The following is an 18,862-nucleotide window of genomic DNA, read 5'->3' as shown; positions in this document are numbered from 1 at the left end:
CCAGTATTTTATTGAGTATTTTTGTATCAGTATTTATAAGAGAGATAGGTCTGCAGTTCTTTTTTTTTTGTTGGGTCTTTGTGTGGTTGAGGTATCAAGGTGATTGTGGCTTCACAGACTGAGTTTGGTAATGTTCTTTCTGTTTCTATTTTGTGGAATAGTTTGAAGAGGAATTGGAGTTAGCACTTCTTTGAAGGTCTGGTAGAATTCTGTGCTGAAACCATCTGACCCAGGGCTTTTTTTGGAGGGGAGACTTTTGATGACTGCTTCAATTTCCTTGGGGGATATAGGACTCTTCTGTCTTTCTACCTGCTCTTGACTTAACTTTGGTCGATGGAATTGATCAAGAAAATTGTCCATTTCATTTAGATTTTCAAATTTTGTGGCATATAGGCTTTTGTAGTATGACCTAATGATTGTTTGGATTTCCTCAGTGTCTGTAGTCATGTCCCCCTTTTCATTTCTGATTTTACTGATTTGGATAGATTCTCTCTGCCTTTTAGTTAGTTTGGCTAAAGGTTTGTCTATCTTGTTGATTTTCTCAAACACCCAGCTTTTTGTTTCATTGATTCTTTGAATTGTTTTATTTGTTTCTAATTGACTGATTTCAGTCCTGAGTTTGATTATTTTCAGTCGTCTGTTCCTCTTAGGTGTTTCTGCTTCTTTATTTTCTAGGGCTTTCAGTTAGGCCATTAAGTTGCTTGTTTGTAATATTACAAATTTCTTCTTGAAGGCACTTAGTCCTATGAATTTTCCTCTGAGCACTGCTTTCATTGTGTCCCATAAGTTTGGGTATGCTGTATCTTCATTTTCATTGCATTTTAGGAAGTCTTTAATTTCTTTCTTTATTTCTTCCCTAACCCAGCTGTCATTGAGTAGCAAGTTGTTCAGTGTCCATGTGCGTGTAGGCTTTTTGTTATTTCCATTGTTGTTGAGGTCCAGGTTTAGTCCATGGTGGTCAGATAGAATACAGGGGATTATTTCAATAGACCAAATATAGGGTCTATTTTGGAGAGGGTTCCAGGAAGTGCTGGAAAGAAGGTATACTCTTTTGAGTTTGGGTGAAAAGATCTGTAGGTCCATTTGATTTAGGGCCTCTGTAAATGCCTTTATTTCCCTATTTGGTTTCTGTTTAGTTGATCTGTTCCTTGGTGAGAGTGTATAGGTATTGAAGTCTCCCACTAGGTGTTGGGATCAATGCGTGCTTTAATCTTTAATAATGTTTCATTTAGGAATGTAAGCGCTCTTTTATTTGGGGCATAGATGTTCATAATTGTGATGTCCTCCTGGTGGATTTTTCCTTTGAAGAGAATGTAGTGCCCCTCCTCATCTTTTTTGATTAATTTTGGTTGAAAGTTTGTTTTATTAGATATTAGGATAGCTACCCCAGCTTGCTTCTTGGGTCCCTTTACTTGAAAAACATTTTTCAAGCCCTTTACTCTAAGGTAGTGTTTATCTTTATTGCATCAGTGTGTTTCTTGGATGCAACAGAATGTTGGATCTTGTTCCCTCAACCATTCTGTTAGTCTGTGTCTTTTTATTGGAGAGTTGAGTCCATTGATGTTGATAGACACTAGTGACCAATGAATGTTACTTTCTTTTGATGTGGGGTTGGTGGTGTTGCTGGGTTTCATTGCTTGTGTTCTTTTGAATTTTTATTGTGTAGTTATCTATGTCCTATGTTTCCTTGGATGTAGTTGTTTTCATTCAGTTGGAATTTTCCTTCTAGTAACTTCTGTAGGGCTGGGTTGCTGTGTAGATATTGTTTAAATTTGGTTTTGTCATGAAATATTTTGAATTCTCCATCTATGTTGATTGTAAGTTTTGCTGGGTATTGTAATCTGGGTTGGCATCTGTGGTCCCTTAAGGTCTGCATGACTTCTGCCCAGGCTCTTCTAGCTTTCATAGTTTCGGTTGAGAAATCTGGTGTGATTCTGATAGGTCTACCTTCATATGTTACTTGGCCTTCTTTCCTTGCTGCTTTTAATATTTTTTCTTTGTTCTGTAGGTTCAATGCTTTGACTATGATGTGACATTAAAAATTTCTTTTCTGATATAGTCTATTTGGTGTTCTGTAGGCTTCTTGTATGTTTATGGACATCTCTTTCTTTAAATTGGGAAAATTTTCTTCTATGATTTTCTTGAAAATATTTTCCAGACCTTGGAGCCTGGTGTCTTCTTTTTCTTCTATTCCTATTATTCTTAGATTTTGTCTTTTCACGGTGTCCTTGATTTCTTGGATGTTTTGTGTTTGGAACTTTTCTGATTTTATTTTTTCTTTGAGAGATGTATCAATTTCTGCAAGTGTATCTTCAGCACCTGAAATTCTCTTCCATCTCTTGTATTCTGTTGGTGATGCTTATCTTTGTAGTTATTTTTTTCTCTCTGTTCTCCAGCTCCAGGTTTTTCTCTGTTTCTGTATTCTTTATTGATTCTAATTCTGTTTTCATGTCTTGCACTATTTCCTTCATCTGATTGAATGTAGAGTCCTACTTTTCAATGATGGCTTCTATTTTTTTTTTTTTTTTTGTTATTTTCCTCTCTATTTAGAGGCCACTAATTGTGCCTCTATTCGTTTGGCTGTATTTGCCTGTATTTCTTTGAGAGCTTTGTTCATTTCCTCTTTTTTTTTTTTTTTTTGCCTCAAATTGTGTGGCCTTTTCTCTGAGAGATATTTTCGTTTCCTCTTTATGAGCCTCAAATAGCTGGAGAAGCATAGTTTTAAAGTCGTTTTCTTGTGTATCTAGGAAATTGAAGTGTCCATTGATTTGGGGGTTCCTGGAGAAGCTATGATGTCCTGATTTTTGTTGGGTGTGTTCTTACGTCGGCCTCTGGCCATCTCCTTATCTGTAACCCTCACTGTTTGTTCCTGGAGTCTGTACTTCAGACTAAGACCGTCTTTTTCTGGTTTCTGGATTGTTTTTCAAGAAGATGAGAGAGGTTCACTGGTTTGGGAGTGTGCCTTGTCGTTTCAGCTTTACCTAAGTGAGGAATGTGATGGTGGCGCTATTCACAGGTGCTTTTACCGGGGCACAGTGTGCATGCGTGGATTTTCTGACTATAGCAGTGTTCTACAGGCCACTGGTTTCCAGCTGTCTGGGATCCAGGAATTGTTTGCCTGGAATTCGCTGGTAGACCCACAGAGCAGAGGCTTCTTTGTTGGGATCGCTGTCCCAAGAATCCCTATGATGCCCACACTAGGGGTGTGAGTGGCAGGGATCTGTTGTCTGGTTCCTTGTGTAGAGCGGCCCTGGGTCTGGGCCTCTGCAAACACTCCCTTGAAGGCACATCCACTCTCTTGCAGGACCAGTTGGAAAACACAGGGGTTCCCCTTGTTCTCTACTCTCCAATTTGATCCTGCTGGGGCAAATGCGGGTGTAGGCTAACAGTCAGCTCAGTGGTGCTGTAGTAGCAGGTCTTGGTGTCCATCTGCACTGTGTGCTGTCCTGGGTGCAGCCCATGCTGGGGCTCGGGCATTTTGGTCTGTGTCAGACTCTGCAGGCCCCTTCTGTATCCTTCACCTCCACCAGGGAATGATTTTGGTGGCTGGTCTTAGGGAAGTGCTGGGGTGGGAATGGGTGGGGGGAGTGGGGACTGAATCTTCTCTGTCCGAGATCCCAAGGCCAGGGCCCAGGTGCTGTGGTCTGTGGTGGAATCCACAGGCCACCTCTCTGTCCCTCCCCTCCACCAGGGAAGGCTTATGGCAGTTGGTCCCAGGGGGTGGGGGGGTGAGCGGGGTGTATGGGAGTGGAGTGTCCTCAGTCCCAGATCCTGAGCCTGGGTATCTCTGCCAGAAGCCGCCCAGCACTGGAGCTTATGGCAACTGGTCCTGGGGAAGTGCCAGGTAGGGTTGAGTGTCCTCAATCCCAGGTCCTGAGACTGGGTTTCTTTGCCAGGGGCCGCTGGCTGTGCGCTGCAGCCCAGGTGCTGTGGCCTGTGGTGGAATCTACAGGCCGTCTCTGTCTTTCCCCTCCACCAGGGCAAGTTTATGGCGGCTGTCGCAGGAGAGTGCCAGGAAAGGTTGGGTATTCTCAGTCCCAGATCGTGAGCCAGGGTTTCTCTGCCAGAATCCGCTGGTGCTGGAGCTTATTGCGGCCGGTCCCAGGGAAGGGTCTGGTACCAGGAAGGGTTGAATGACCTGTGTCCCAGATCCCGATCCAGGGTTTGTTTGCTAGGAGCAGCCATCTGTGCTGGAGCCCAGGAGCTATGGTTTGTGGCAGAACCTGCAGTGTGCCTCTCTATCCTTCTGCTCTGCCAGGGCAGGCTTATGGCTGTGGTCTTGGGGTTGTGCTCGAAAGGGTTGGGTATTCTCAGTCCCAGATCCTGAGCCAGGATTTCTTTGGTGGGAGCCACCACTGTCGCTGGGGCACTGGCAGTATGGTCTATGGCGGATTCTGCTGTCCGCTTCCACTGCCTCCTCCAAAGAGGAAATAGAGAATTGGATATGGGTAAGTGCCTAGGGATCGAGTCCCAGGAGGAGTCTGTGGGTGACCTGATTCTAGATGGACTCAGTTCATGGTTAGTCTCTTTCTCCCTGGAAGCCTAGATAACTCTGTTCTGGGTTCAGTAGCTCCTTCACTCACCAATTTAAGTGTTTTAGGTCCTTTGACCCTCAGATAAGGTGCACGCTAGTCGCCGCCATCTTGGATCCCCCCTTTCTTCTTTATGCTAGCCTCAGACTCATGCTTCTTGCATGTAGAGGAATCTTCTATACTATTATTTTTAGAAGTTAAGGTTAAACTAGCTTAAAAAGCCTGCATGTTAATTCTTTCCAGCTGAAATCACCTAAGGCACAATAACTACAGAAAAAATTATCCGGCCTGATTTTTTTTTTCTATATGCAGCAAGCAATAGAAATTAAGAGCAGAGGGAAATGTGTCACCCTATATCAAAGTGAGAAAGTAGAATTATAAGTAGAGTTATATTCATTGTAGTGACCCTTTTAGCTACACACACACAAACGCACACCTCCTACTCATATCCTTAGGTCTTCCTGCTTGTTCATCTTATCATTCCTTTACAAATGTGTTGTTCTTTGTCTAAAAGGTATAAAGCATCAAACTTTTATGATTTCTTTAGAATTATCTTCTTCCTATGTACCCATATAGGAACATATAAAGGAGCAATATATAATAAAACTCATATGTTTTTCTCATGTATGTATGTCTTCTGCGTATTTCATACTGGGAAATCTTCTATACTTATTGAGTTCTTAGGCTCATCTAAAGATTCCATAGAGCCAGGAGAAAGGCAGAAGTGATCTCTTCCTCTTCTACAATACTGTCTTTTTAAAGAAGAAAAATACCCATGACCACTTTTTTGTGAGTTTTCGGGTGAAGGCTGCAAAGGACAAAGAATTTTTGAGAAATATTAACAGTTATAACTTATATAAATTCTAGTTCTAATAGCAATATTTATACTTAGTCCAGAAAGCACAAAATATTTTTTCATGTGTGAATATTTTATTGAATATGGTTGTTTTTTTTACTTTTTTAATTAATTAATTATTATTTATTATAACTTACTCACTGCTGTAGCCCCTCCCCATCTCCTCCCAGGCCCACTCTCCCTCCCTTTTTTCCCCCTATGCTCCTCCTCTAGTTCACTGATATGGGAGGTCCTCTTCCCCTTCTATTTGAGCCTAGCCTATCAGGTCTCATCAAGGCTGGCTGCATCATCAGCTTTTGTGGCTGGCAAGGATGCACCCTCCAGGGAGAGATGATCAAAGAGTCTGCCATTGACTTCATATCAGAGACAGCTCCTGCTCCCCTTACTAGGGAATCAACCTGGAAACTGAGCAGCCCATGGGGTTCATCTGAGCAGGGGTTCTAGGTCCTTTCCATGCATGGTCCTTGGTTGGAGTATTGGTCTCTGCAGCCCCCCACCCCAGGCCCACATTGGTATCCTGTGGAGCTCCTGTCTCCTCCAGGTCTTTTTATCTCATCCTTCTTCCATAAGGTTCCCTGCACTCTGCCCAAACTTTGGCTATAAGTCTCTAGAAAAGATCATCCTGAGTCAGGTAACCCAGAAGCAGAAAGACACAGATGGTATATACTCACTTATAAGTGGATATTAGCCATATAATATAGGATAAACATATTAAAATCTGTAGTCCTAAAGAAGTTAAATAACAAGGAGGACCCTTGGGAAGAGGCTGAAACCTCATTCAGAAGGGCAAACAGTATAGACATTGGAAGTAGGAGAAGACAGGGAACAGGACAGGATCCTTCCACAGGGTTCCCCTGAAAGACTCTACACATCAAGGTATCAAAAGAGATGCTGAGACACACAAAAATATTTATTGATTATTCTTCTGAAGTTATAAGACTTTCAAATGCTCATCATGAAATGAACAAATCAACCTGCTAACTAGCCATTCTCTGGGCAGTGTTTCAATGTGGATAGGGGTCATAGCAGAGAAGAGTTGGGTAAATATGCAAGGATCTAGAACTGGTGGAAATACGGATAGGATTTTGAGGTAAGAGATTCAAAGACTCACTGCACAAACTGTGTATTTATGTTTTTCATTAATGAGTTAATGTGTCTTTCAAAAAATTTCTAAGGGATAATATCCAGAATATATAAAAAAAAAATCTAAAGAAGTTAAAAAGCAACAAATCAAGTAATCCAATTAAAAAATGGGGTACACAGCTAAACAGAGAATTCTCTGTAGAGGACTACAGAATGGCAGAGAAACACTTAAAGAAATGCTCAACATCCTTAGTCATCAGGGAGATGCAAATCAAAACGACCCTGAGATTTCACCTTACACCTATCAGAATGGCTAAGAGCAAAAACTCAAATGGCAACACATGCTGGAGAGGTTGTGGAGAAAGGGGAACCCTCCTCCACTGCTGGTGGGAATACAAACTTGTACAACTTTGGAAATCAATCTGGTGCTTTCTCAGACAATTAGGAATAGAGCTTCCTCAAGATCCTGCTATACCACTCCTAGGCATCTATCTAAAATATGCTCAAGTACATAACAAAGACATTTGTTCAACCACGTTCATAGCAGCTTTATTCATAATAGCCAGAACCTGGAAACAACCCAGATGTCCCTCAGTTGAGGAATGGATACAGAAATTGTGCTACATTTACACAATGGAATACTACTATTAAAATTAAAAATAATATTAATATTAAAAACAAGGAAATCATGAAATTTGCAAGTAAATGGTGGGATCTAGAAAAGATCATCCTGAGTGAGGTATCCTAGAAGCAGAAAGACACACATGGTATATACTCACTCGTAAGTGGATATTAGATATATAATATAGGATAAACATTCTAAAATCTGTACACCTAAAGAAGCTAAACAAGAAGGAGGACCTGGGGTAAGATGATCAATTCTTACTTAGAAAGACAAATGGGATGGACATTGGAAATAGGAGAAAACAAGTAACAGGAGCCTACCACAGAGGGCCTCTGAAAGACTTCACCTAGCAGTGTATCAAAGCAGATGCTGAGACTCATAACCAAACTTTGGGAAGAGTGCAAGGAATCATATGAAAGAAAGATAGGGGATTTAGTATGACCTGGAGAAGACAGGAGCTCCACAAGACCAAATATATCTAGACACGGCTTCTGAGACTGATTCTCCAACCAAGAGAATTCATGGATATAACCTAGAACCTCTGCTCGGACGTAGTCCATGGCAGCTCAGTATCCAAGTGGTTTCTCTAGTAAGGGGAACAGGGACTATCTCTGACATGAACTCAGTGGCTGGCTTTTTAACCCTTGACCCCGTAGGGAGAAGCAGCCTTGTAAGGCCACAGAGGAGGACTTTGCAGCCAGTCCTGATGAGACCTGATAAGCTAGGGTCAGATGGAAGGGGGAGGAGGACCTCTCCTGTCAGTGGACTTAGAGAGGGGCATGGGAGAAGATGAAGGAGGGAGCATGGGATTGGGAGGGAATGAGAGAGGGGCTACAGCTGGGATGCAATGCAAATAAAATATAATTAATGTAAAAAAATAAAAATTTAATTTAAAAAGTTTCTAAAATGAACCATCAAACCTCTATGCTGACAGGGTCTCTAGGAATAGTAAAACTACTATTATTTCATCACTCCATCTCTAATGTAACTGTGGATATATAAAGCTTAAATAGAAATGGTGGCTAGACATAATGGTGCATACCTGTAATCCTAGCACTTGAAAGCTGAGGAAGGAAGATCACAAATTCAAGACCAGCCTGGGCAGAGTAAGACTTTGTTTTAAAATGTAATAAACAAACAAATGGAAGTGCCACTGTATGTGGAGAGCAGGCAACTCCAGTCTGTGGAATAGACTGACTTTTGGGATTGATAGCTCCATAGACTTAGTTTCATAAAATCTTCCTAGGGCTCAGCTTGTAACTTTGTGATAGAGTATGGTTTACCGTGTGTGAGGCCTTAGGTCAGAGGCTCTGAGCTCAATCTTAGTACTATAAAATAAAGAACAGTGAAATAAAATAAAGTCCTGTTAAAATTGTAGTCCCTGCTTGATGTTATCACTATAGAGATAACAAGCTGTGGCTTATTCCTTTTCAACAAGAATACATCTATACATTTCTGTGATGTCTAGTCTATTATTCTAAAAAGAAGCAAGCTTTAATTGAAGTTAGTATTTTATGCATGGTAAGATAAAAACCAAATAATATGATATGGGGGTTTAAAACATTCTTTTCTTGTGAGGGTGTTCTTTCAAGTAGATACAGTGTTCCTAAGTGACACAAACTAATGGACTTGGTGCCCTAACATGTCAGAAGGGACCTGCAGGGAGTGAAAGTTCCAACAAAGACCGCCTCAGTGTTTTCCTGTTGTTGATGACACCTAGCAGTGCTCAGCCTAGAACACTTAGCTCCTTAAAACTGTTGTCTATGGCTTCCAGTTAGGAGTTAATAAGATTCATGAGTGTTTCCAGAGTTCAATATCTTTGCTCCTGTGCATGATAGAATCCCTGCTGTGGCCATGTGAAGTCTTGTCCTTGCCATGCACTTTGGCCCTTGGGTGTCTATCTCATTTGGAAGCAGGAGGGAGACTGCATGCCTGCATACACACACAACCTTTTGCTCTAGTAGGACAGCCCTGTGTCTCAGGACCTCCTGTCTCAAGGCACCCAGAGCACTCTCCATGGTGCTCCCAGTCCTCATGGGGTCCCCAAGCATAAGTGTGAGCCCCACCTCCAGGAAGTTGAAGGTGGGCTCAGGAGCCTGCCCAAGGCAGCAGGTCCCCTTCATTCCCATGTTCTCTCGGGCTGTTGAGACTAAATCCTCCCATTTCTTTGAATACCCAACAATAGCCATTTCAGGAATTTCAATCTTAAGGAAAAAGTAACAAAATAAACATATTTCTCATCTCAATTTTTAAGCTTAATTTTAGTAACTTATGGTGTTTATTTTAGTTTTGTTGTGGTCTCATCTTTGGAGGCCAACCTTCCCTCGGGTCTAAGAGCAGAGACATTGTAAGTAGTTGCTGCCTCTCAGGAGGCATATGCACAAGCATTCAGTAATGCTGCTGATGCTTTCTAGGGAACCTAATTTGTCAAGGCAGGGGCCTCAGACTGTTCTTGATATGCTGTAGAGCTTCACCGTGAGAGTGCCGGAAACTGCACTCTTGACCAGTCTTGGAGAGGTTACATTCAGCTTGAGCTTATGCGATGATTGATAAAGTTTTGACAATTGTAAGAATTAGGAAATGATCCTAGAAATATATATAAAGTATTCAATTTTCAATCATTTTTCAAATTAGTGTTTTAAATTGTTTTGCTGAGTTGAGATACAATGTATTCCTTGTACTTTTTCAGTTTTTGAGGTTATGTTCTTGAACATTTCATTAAGAACATTTTTATCAATATTTTGCACATATATTTGCAGTATTGAGGTAAATCATTTTAATAAATTCAGAAATTAAAATGAAGAATTCTTTTCCTCTCTGTTTATGTGTTCACAGAGATACTGGAGAGAACAATTTCATTGAAGTGGACTTAAAACTGGCAAGGAATGTCTTCAAGAAGTTAACAGAAGTAAAATGGATCTCTTCCTTGGTAACAACCACTGTTTATTTGACTTGCATGAGCTGTAGCATAATCACATTTATTTATAGGAATAAATATAATAACAGTTTAGTTTGGTGAAAGGGGAGTAACTGGGGCTGAACAGAGGCCTAGTCTCCATTGTAAAGGTACTTTAGTCCAGACTGTAGGAGGTGGTGGCATTTGCTTTTTTATTAAACCATTAAATGCACAGTAGATATAATCTTCCGTCTCCAATATGAAGAAAGTAATATGGAGACATAAAGCTTCTATGAAAAGAACAGTGGTTTGGGAAGCAGGATACCGTCTGTGGGGAATGGTTAAAAACACTCAATGCCTGTTTTGAGATGAATCTCAGGTGTATTTCTGCTAATGAATCATCTCTTCTCTACTTTGGGTTTACCTTTTATCTTTACCTATAATTTTAGTTTGTTATGAAGGTTTGTGGTTCTGGGCCACATAGAGGGAAACATACAAACTTAGATTGTGAGTACAGAAAGCTGCAAATTAATAATAGACTGCTATCAGTCGTGGTACCTTGGGACTGCCAAACATAGTGTAATATGGGAGTCTTAAGAACAATAAAAATATCCTTTATAGTTTTAGAGCTGGGATATTTGGAAGCTCTAAGATTAAGGTTCCAACATACCCAGTATCTGATAAGGATCAACTTTTTGGTTAATAGAAGACTATGTCTTTATTTTGAGTTTTCATTAGTAGAAAGAAGGGTAGAAAGAAAGGGTCTTACTTATAAGACTCCTAATCCCATTGATAAGGACTGTATTTTTATCACCTAATCATCAAAAAATTCTTCTTCTTAATATCATTGCATTGAAGGGTAGGATTTCAACACATGAATTTGAGGGAGACAGATAATCTGTAGCAGAGGAGAGAGAAAGACAAGCTGTATTCACCTTCACTGAAAGCTAGAGACAGGGTTTAAATACTGATGTATGAGGGTAAGAAAAGGGAGAGAAAGGGCATCTGTGGTCAGAACAAATGGGCTTCTACTGAGTTAGATGGAAGGAATGTCTATCTGTGATGTTCTTTTATATTCAGGTACATGTGGTCTGGGTGCTCGGTCTCCTCAGTAATGAAGCTACTTAGAAGGAGTTTATGACAGCTTTGCTTTAAGCACTTAAGAGGAACCCTAAAATTTCTGCTTTCTGCCTAGCTATATCTCAATAGACCTCAGTTTACAGTAATTTTTGGAGCTGATAGAGCCCAGTACTAAGGCACTTGCCTAGGATATATGAGCCATAGGCTCACTCTACATTAATCTCCATGCTGTTTAAAAGTTTCCAAATACATTCTACATTTGGAAAAGAAAGGGGGAGCTTTTGCTTACTGTGTAGTAAATATTATATTTTCATTATAAAGATAAAGACTAGTAGATGATATTCAGTACATTTGGGCCGTGAGTTTATTTACATGATGAGGAGATAACTGGGGGTGATCCTCTCCATGTAATTTAGGAGTCATGTTAATATCATGGGAAAATTATGGAAAGGGGTTCTGAATGAAATCCCATGGGAAATGCTACACATTATTATGAATCATGATGCACATTAGTAAATCCAAGACTCCATGATAGAAAAAAATCTAACTTAATATTTATCTTTCTTGGAGTTATTGACATTGTGATGATTTTTTCTTTATTAACACCTACTAGCAATCCATAGAAACTATCATTGATTTGCTCCCTGTTACCCCATAGAAATGGGCCATGGTGAAACACATCACTCAGAAAGTGGAAGCAGAAAGATCAAAGAATTTAAAGTCATTGTCAGCTATGTAACAAGTTTGAGGCTAGCCTGGGTTACATGAGATCCTGTCTCCAAATTATAATAATATAAAATAATTGAAATTTAAAATTTCTCTTAGACATGAAAACAACAAATTATAATAATATTAAATATAAGCTAGTTGCAGTGGTGCACACCTGTAATCCCAGCACTCAGGGAGGCAGAGGCAGGCGGATCTCTGTGAGTTTTAGTCCAGCTTGTTTTACAAGCAAGTCCAGGACAGCAAAGGCTACACAGAGAAACTCTGTCTCAGGGAAAACAAACAAACAAACAAACAAACAAAAAACCAAAAAACCAAAACACAACAAAAAAGAATGTTAAATGTAATAAAATAACACACAGAATCTCATACTTTATCACTGCATGTATCACCTCAGCACTATGAAAAGTATAGGCAGACATGATAGGTAAAAAGGAAGGATTCATTACTAGCTGTTCTGGCAGACAAATTCTGAATCTAAAGGGCCTAATCCAATGAAGATTTATTTTTGTCACAGAAGTCCAAAGAGGGATGGAGGAGGAGGGACTTCTAAATAGGTGTTTCTTTACTTGAGCTCCAATCCAATGTCTCAAGACCCCTATTTTTAAAATCCTTTATTGGATCTTCTGGAGTTGGTCAAAGATTGTGTAAAACTACATGAGAGGCCCTAGAGGCCATACCTGAAAGGGCTTTAGATCACCTTCACCTTCAGAAGCTAGGATTCACTCATTCATAAGGCTCCGTCCAACTTCAGGGGAGGAGAAATGTTATCTGCTGTGACCCCAGAAGGAAAAGGAACAAAGTTGGTAAGGTGAACCTAAGACAAAATCTGTGTCTGCAAGGCTGACTTTAGTACAGATAGATATGGATTTGCTCTCTTAAACTGAGTGACTTTCTCTAGTGTCTTTTGATTGAGTCTTTCTTTTCGTCTGTGGGGAAGATTTTTTAAAAAGCAAAAATTGCTTGGAAAGGGGCAGGGAGAAGCTAAGGGAGGGAGGGTGGGATTGGAAGGGAATAAGGGAGTGGGATACAGCTGGGATACAGAGTTAATAAAATGTAACTAATAATAATAAACAATAAAAAAGCAAAAACTGCTTTGCAAACAATTATTAGAATGACTTATATATGATCATCTGTCACATGAGCCATACCCAACAGACATTCAAATATAAAGACTAACATACAGACATGCATAGTGGCCCATGACTGTAATCCTAGCACTTGAGAGGTACACAGGAAGATGCATTTTATTTTGCTCTGTTTTCCAAAATAAAAACAAACTACCAGCACACTTCAAATTAGTCATAATATAATTTTTTACATATGTTGTATGGTAAAAGTTTGTTCTTGAATCAATAAGTAACAATTCAGAAATTTTGGTTCTGAAGAAAATAAAGACAAAAGTAGATTTTTTTTGTGTGTATGTGTATATGTATGTAAGAGAGGGTAATAGCTTTTTTTCTCTTTTCTTTTCTCTCTCTTTTTTCTTTTTTGACATGATCTCCATATCATAGGCTGTGCTGCATCTCCTTACAGTGACACTGAACTTCTGACACTCTTCTTCTAACTCTTGAGTGTTGCACAACCATACTTGGTTTATATGGTGCTCACAGGGCAAAGCTAGGGCTCTGTGCACTGTAGACAAGCTTGTTAAGCAATCAACCTACCTTTTTGGATTTCTTTTCTATATCACTGGAATTGGCTTTTGAAGTTGTGAATCAATTGCAGTCTTCCGGCTAATGAACTCCACATGTGTGTCACTGCGACTAGCTTACAAAATTGTTTCTGGAGAACTTTGCATTGGTTTCAGACCAACTATTTTCTGAGTATGTCCCAACTACATGCGATTCAGTTTATTTCTTTTATGTACCATAGAATAAAATAGGCAGATGGCTCACACAAGAACTGCCTCATGGGTATGTAGAATGCAAGGGTTGATCAATGCTTCATTAATAAGTTCCAGAATGACTAAATGGATTTTCTAATTGGAAGATAGTGAAATGAAGCTTGCAATCACAACTTGTATTCATTTACAGCAGTCTTCTGTAGCCCAACCTTGTTCTTTGTCTCCTTTTGACCACAGATCACCACATGTCTTAAGGAGAATCTGCTCAGTGGCCTACCATACACTTCTCCACATCAAGAAGCTCTATTGGTTTTTCTTTTGCTCCCAGAATGTCCTGTGATGCAGGATCCTAAGAATTGGAAAGTCCTGACAGTTGAATTTGCAAGGGCTATTTATAAAATGAATCCACGATCATTAGCATTCCTGAGTAAGTTTTGTATCATTTTACAAATATATTCTGTGGAATCACTTTTGAAGTAGAAATTGTAGCAGACATTAAACAGACATCATAATACTTTTCTGAGTATGTGAAGTTTTGCAAAAATTAACCAAAAGCTTTAATAACCACCACTGTCATCACACAAAGAGAGTGTTGTTTTTAGACTTGGAAGAACTCAGGCATTAGACTTTGTTAACAACACCTACCTTACACTTTTAGGTCACATTTTTGAAACTTCAAACATTTGACCAAGAGTAATAAAAAGCAAGGTTAAACTTATCATAGTTATTTTATTTAAATTATGGATTTTTTTTGTAATTTTTAGTGAATGTTGAAGGTCTGATGCTTAAAAAATATAGTGAACTATAAACTATCCCTATGCCATCTTCGAAGGAGTTCCAGACTCTAATTTCTGTGTGTAAACATCAAGCCTCCTTTTATGGTAGTTGCGAAGATGGCTAAGTGTGTAAGTGCATTTGTTCCAAACTCAGCACCCACATAAAAAGCTGGCATGGTTGTATAAACCTGTAACCCCAGAGCTGCAAGGAACAAAGAGAGGAGAGCTGAGGCTTGATAGCTACTAGACAAGCTCCAGATTCAGTGAAAGACCCTCTGTCAAAGGAACAAGGCATAGGATGATAAATCAAGACATTGGACATCCTGCTCCGTCCTCTGTGCACGTGCACACAAATGCACACACAAGCGTATAACACACACACACACACACACTTTTATAATAGCCCTCTTTCAACAACTACTAAGTGTTGCTTAAGGACTGTGTTAAATCATCTCTTAAGGTTCCCAGCACTTTAGCATTGCCAATGCAGAGGCCTGGAGAAACAGACTCCAGCTGGTTCAGAACATGGAATGTGCCATAGACAGTTGCGGACAATCTGCTGCTGCTATTGATAGTAGTAACATGTATTTCTACGATGTATATAAACTTATACATGAAAGAAAAGCAAGGAAGTACAATTACAGGAATTAATTATTAAACTATGTCCTTTTTATTGGTTGAATAAGCAGTGTTTTTAAAATTAAATATAAAAATTATTTAAAAATTTAAAAATTATAATTAAGTGAATTTATGTGCATTCAGTGTGTGCCAGATCTGATAGAGTCCAGAAGAGAGTATCACCTGTTCTGGAACTAGAGTGACAGACAGTTGTGAACCATCGTGTGGATGCTAGGAACTGAACCTGGGTTTGCTGAAAAAGCAGCAAGTGCTCTTAACCGTGGAGCCATCACTCCACCCCTGTATTTGCATTTTTTTTTCTGGAGATTTTTCTGGGTGTCAGAGAGAACATCTGTAATCCCAGCACTTGGAATGCATAGGAAATGGACCAGTTAAAGGCCAGCCTTGGCCACATAGTGCTCCAGTATGACAGTTTTACAGAGTATATAATACATAATCATCAGATCAAAGATACTGACATATTTATCATCTCAAACATTTATTATGTCTGTGATAGGAACATTCAAAAGTCTCTTTACTGGCTGTTTTAAAACAATCGATTACTATTAGTTGCTTTATAATGTTGGGGTATTAAAAACTTTTCCAACTTCATACTTGTACCAACTAATCATCTCCCTCCATGGCCACTGTTTCTTTCTCTACCTTTGTGAGATCAACATTTTTAGCTTACACATGAGAAAACATTCCATGTACCAAGTTCTTAAGCTCCATTCATCTTTCTAAAAATGCAAATTTCCTATTCTATTATAATTTTTATGTTTAAATCTTTGATCCATGTGGTTTATCTAGGTGAGATTTTATTTTTTTCTAACAAGTTTTCACTTCTTCCCGAACCATTGCTAGTGATATGTTTTATTTTCAGGACATGAAATGTACGAAAATGTCTTGTATACTTGAGTCCATGATCTGTGTAGCAAGCATCTGGAAAATATTTAACTGTGTTAGCTTTGTAATTTATTTTAACTTTTTGGTTGTTGTTTTTTGAGGTAGGGTCTCTTGTAACACTGGATGGCTTACGATGCCTCATCTTCCCACCTCTGCCTTCTGGGGACTGAGATTGAAATATTTACTAGGGTAATTTTTCTGAGAATTCTTTAAAAAGACCAAAATCTGGTACAATCTCAGTAATGCTAAAAGTGAAGTGTTGGCTATTTAAAATAAGTGTATGTCTATTTGTGACAGCTGTTTATGAAATCTGAAAATAAGCATTACTTAATTTTTAGGTAAAAGTGTCAGTAAAATTGCATAGCTATTCATCTGTACATTTTTAGATTTTTGTAGTGGTTTGATAAAATTTCTAGTAAGGAAGTAATGAAGTCAGCATATGATCTTTAAATGTTTTTTATTAATTACAGTTTATTACCTTTGTAGATTCCTCTCTCTTCCCTTTCCAATCCCACCCTCCCTCCCTCTTCTCCACCCATGTCCCTCCCTCACTCCACTGATAGGGGAGGTCCTCCTTCCCTTGCATCTGATCCTAGTCTTATCAGGTCCCATTAGGAGTGGCTGCATTTTTTTTCCTCTGGAGTCTGGTAAGACTGCACGCCCCTCCCCCCAAGAGGAAATGATCAAAGAGCAGGCCAATAAGTTCATGTCAGAGACAGTCCCTTTTCCCATTACTAGGGAGCCCATTGGAGACTGAGCTTCCATGGACTACATCTCTGCAGGGGTTCTAGGTTATCTTCTTGGTTGGATATCAGAAAACACCCCTGTGTCCAGATTTCTTGGTTCTGTTGCTTTTCTTGTGGAGCTCCTGTCCACTACATGTATTTCTATCTCCCCCCTCTTTCATAAGATTCCCTTCACTCTGTGAAAAATTTGGCTACGAGTCTCAGCATCTGCTTTGCAACCCTACAGGTTACAGTCTTTCAGAGGCCCTCTGTGGTAGGTTCTTGTCCTGTTCCCTGTTTTCTCCCTCTTCTGATGACCATCCTCATCACCTTTCTGAATGAGGATTGGGCATCTTACTCAGCATCCTCCTTCTTGATTAGCTTCTTTTTTTTCTTTATTAATTATACTTTACTCACTTTGTATCCCCTGCTGTGGTTCCCTCCCTCCTCCCGTCCCAATCGCTCCCTTCCTCCACCCTCTGCCTGCATGCCCCTCCCCAAGTCCACTGATAGGGGAGGACTTCTTTTCCTTCCTTCTGATCCTAGTCAATTAGGTCTCATCAGGAGTGGCTGCATTGTCTTCCTCTGTGGCCTGGTAATGCTGCTTCCCCCTCAGGGGGAGGTAATTAAAGAGCAGGCCAATCCGTTCATGTCAGAGACAGTCCATGTTCCTATTACAATAATCCAATATTACACTTGGATACTGAACTGCCATGGGCTACATCTGTGCAGGGGTCTTAGGTTATCTCCATGCATAGTCCTTGGTTGGAATAGCAGTCTCAGGAAAGACCTCTGTGCTCAGATTTTTTTGGTTCTGTTGCTCTCCTTATGGAGTTCCTGTCCTCTCAAGATCTTACTGTTTCCCACTTCTTTCCTAAGATTCCCTGCACTCTGCCCAAAGGTTGCCCATAAGTCTCAGTATCTACATTGATAGTCTACAGGGCAGAGCTTTTCAGAGGCCCTCTGTGTCAGGGTCCTGACTTGTTCCCTCTTTTCTCCTTCTTCTGATGTCCAGCCTCTTTGCTTTTCTGGATAGGAATTGAGCATTTTAGCAAGAGTCCTCCCTCTTGATTAGTTTCTTTAGGTGTACAGATTTTAGTAGGTTTATCCTATATTATATGTCCATATGAGTGAGTATGTACCGTGTGCATCTTTCTGCTTCTGGGATCCCTCACTCAGGATGATCTTTTCCAGATCCCACCATTTACCTGCAAATTTCATGATTTCCTTAATCAATAAATGGGACCTCATGAAACTGAAAATCTTCTGTAAAGCAAAGGATACTGACCTCAGAACAAAACGATAGCCTACAGATTGGGAAAGGATTTTCACCAACACTATATCTGACAGAGGGCTAATATCCAGTATATATAAAGAACTAAAGAAGTTAAACAGCAAAAAATCAAATAATCCAATTAAAAAACGGGGTACAGAGCTAAACAGAGAATTCTCTGCAGAGGAATATCGAATGGCAGAAAAACACTTAAAGAAATGCTCAACCTCATTAGCCATAAGGGAAATGCAAATCAAAACGACCCTAAGATTTCACCTTACACCCATCAGAATGGCTAAGATCAAAAACTCAAGAGACAACACATGCTGGAGAGGTTGTGGAGAAAGGGGAACCCTCCTCCACTGCTGGTGGGAATGTAAACTTGTACAACCACTCTGGAAATCAATCTGGCGCTTTCTCAGACAACTAGGAATAGCGCTTCCTCAAGATCCAGCTATACCACTCCTAGGCATATGTCCAAAAGATTCTCAAGTACACAATAAGGACATTTGCTCAACCATGTTTGTAGCAGCCTTGTTTGGAATAGCCAGAAGCTGGAAACAGCCCAGATGCCCCTCAGTGGAGGAATGGATGCACAAATTGTGGTATATCTACACAATGAAATAAAAACAAGGAAACCTTGATTAGCTTCTTTAGGTGTACAGATTTTAGTATGTTTATTCTATATTATATGTCTAATATCCACTTATGAGTGAGTATATACCCTGTGTGTCTTTCTGCTTCTGGGATACCTCACTCAGGATGATCTTTTTTAGTTCCCACCGTTTGCCTGCAAATTTCATGATTTCCTTGTTTTTAATTGCTGAGCTGTATTCCATTGTGTAAATGTACCACAATTTCTGTATCCATTTGCCAACTGAGGGACATCTGGGTTTCCAGTTCCTGGTTATTACAAATAA

General features: G+C 39.8%; 1 protein-coding gene across 5 annotated transcripts in view; it reads left to right on the top strand.

The window, feature by feature from the left end:
* Herc6 (HECT and RLD domain containing E3 ubiquitin protein ligase family member 6) overlaps window positions 1-18,862 on the top strand; it is a 104,743-nt gene that overhangs the window by 37,012 nt on the left and 48,869 nt on the right. For all 5 annotated transcript variants that reach the window (XM_060374155.1, XM_060374152.1, XM_060374154.1 and 2 more), the window contains 2 exons: window positions 9,932-10,025; window positions 13,882-14,071. In XM_060374155.1, coding sequence (XP_060230138.1) covers window positions 9,932-10,025; window positions 13,882-14,071 — 284 coding nt within the window. The remainder of the gene's footprint in view (window positions 1-9,931; window positions 10,026-13,881; window positions 14,072-18,862) is intronic.

This window comes from Meriones unguiculatus, chromosome 21 (assembly GCF_030254825.1).
Source record: "Meriones unguiculatus strain TT.TT164.6M chromosome 21, Bangor_MerUng_6.1, whole genome shotgun sequence".
NCBI classification, from domain to species: Eukaryota; Metazoa; Chordata; class Mammalia; order Rodentia; family Muridae; genus Meriones; species Meriones unguiculatus.
Note: the sequence above shows the minus strand (reverse complement) of the source record. Positions and strands in the feature narration are given on the sequence as shown.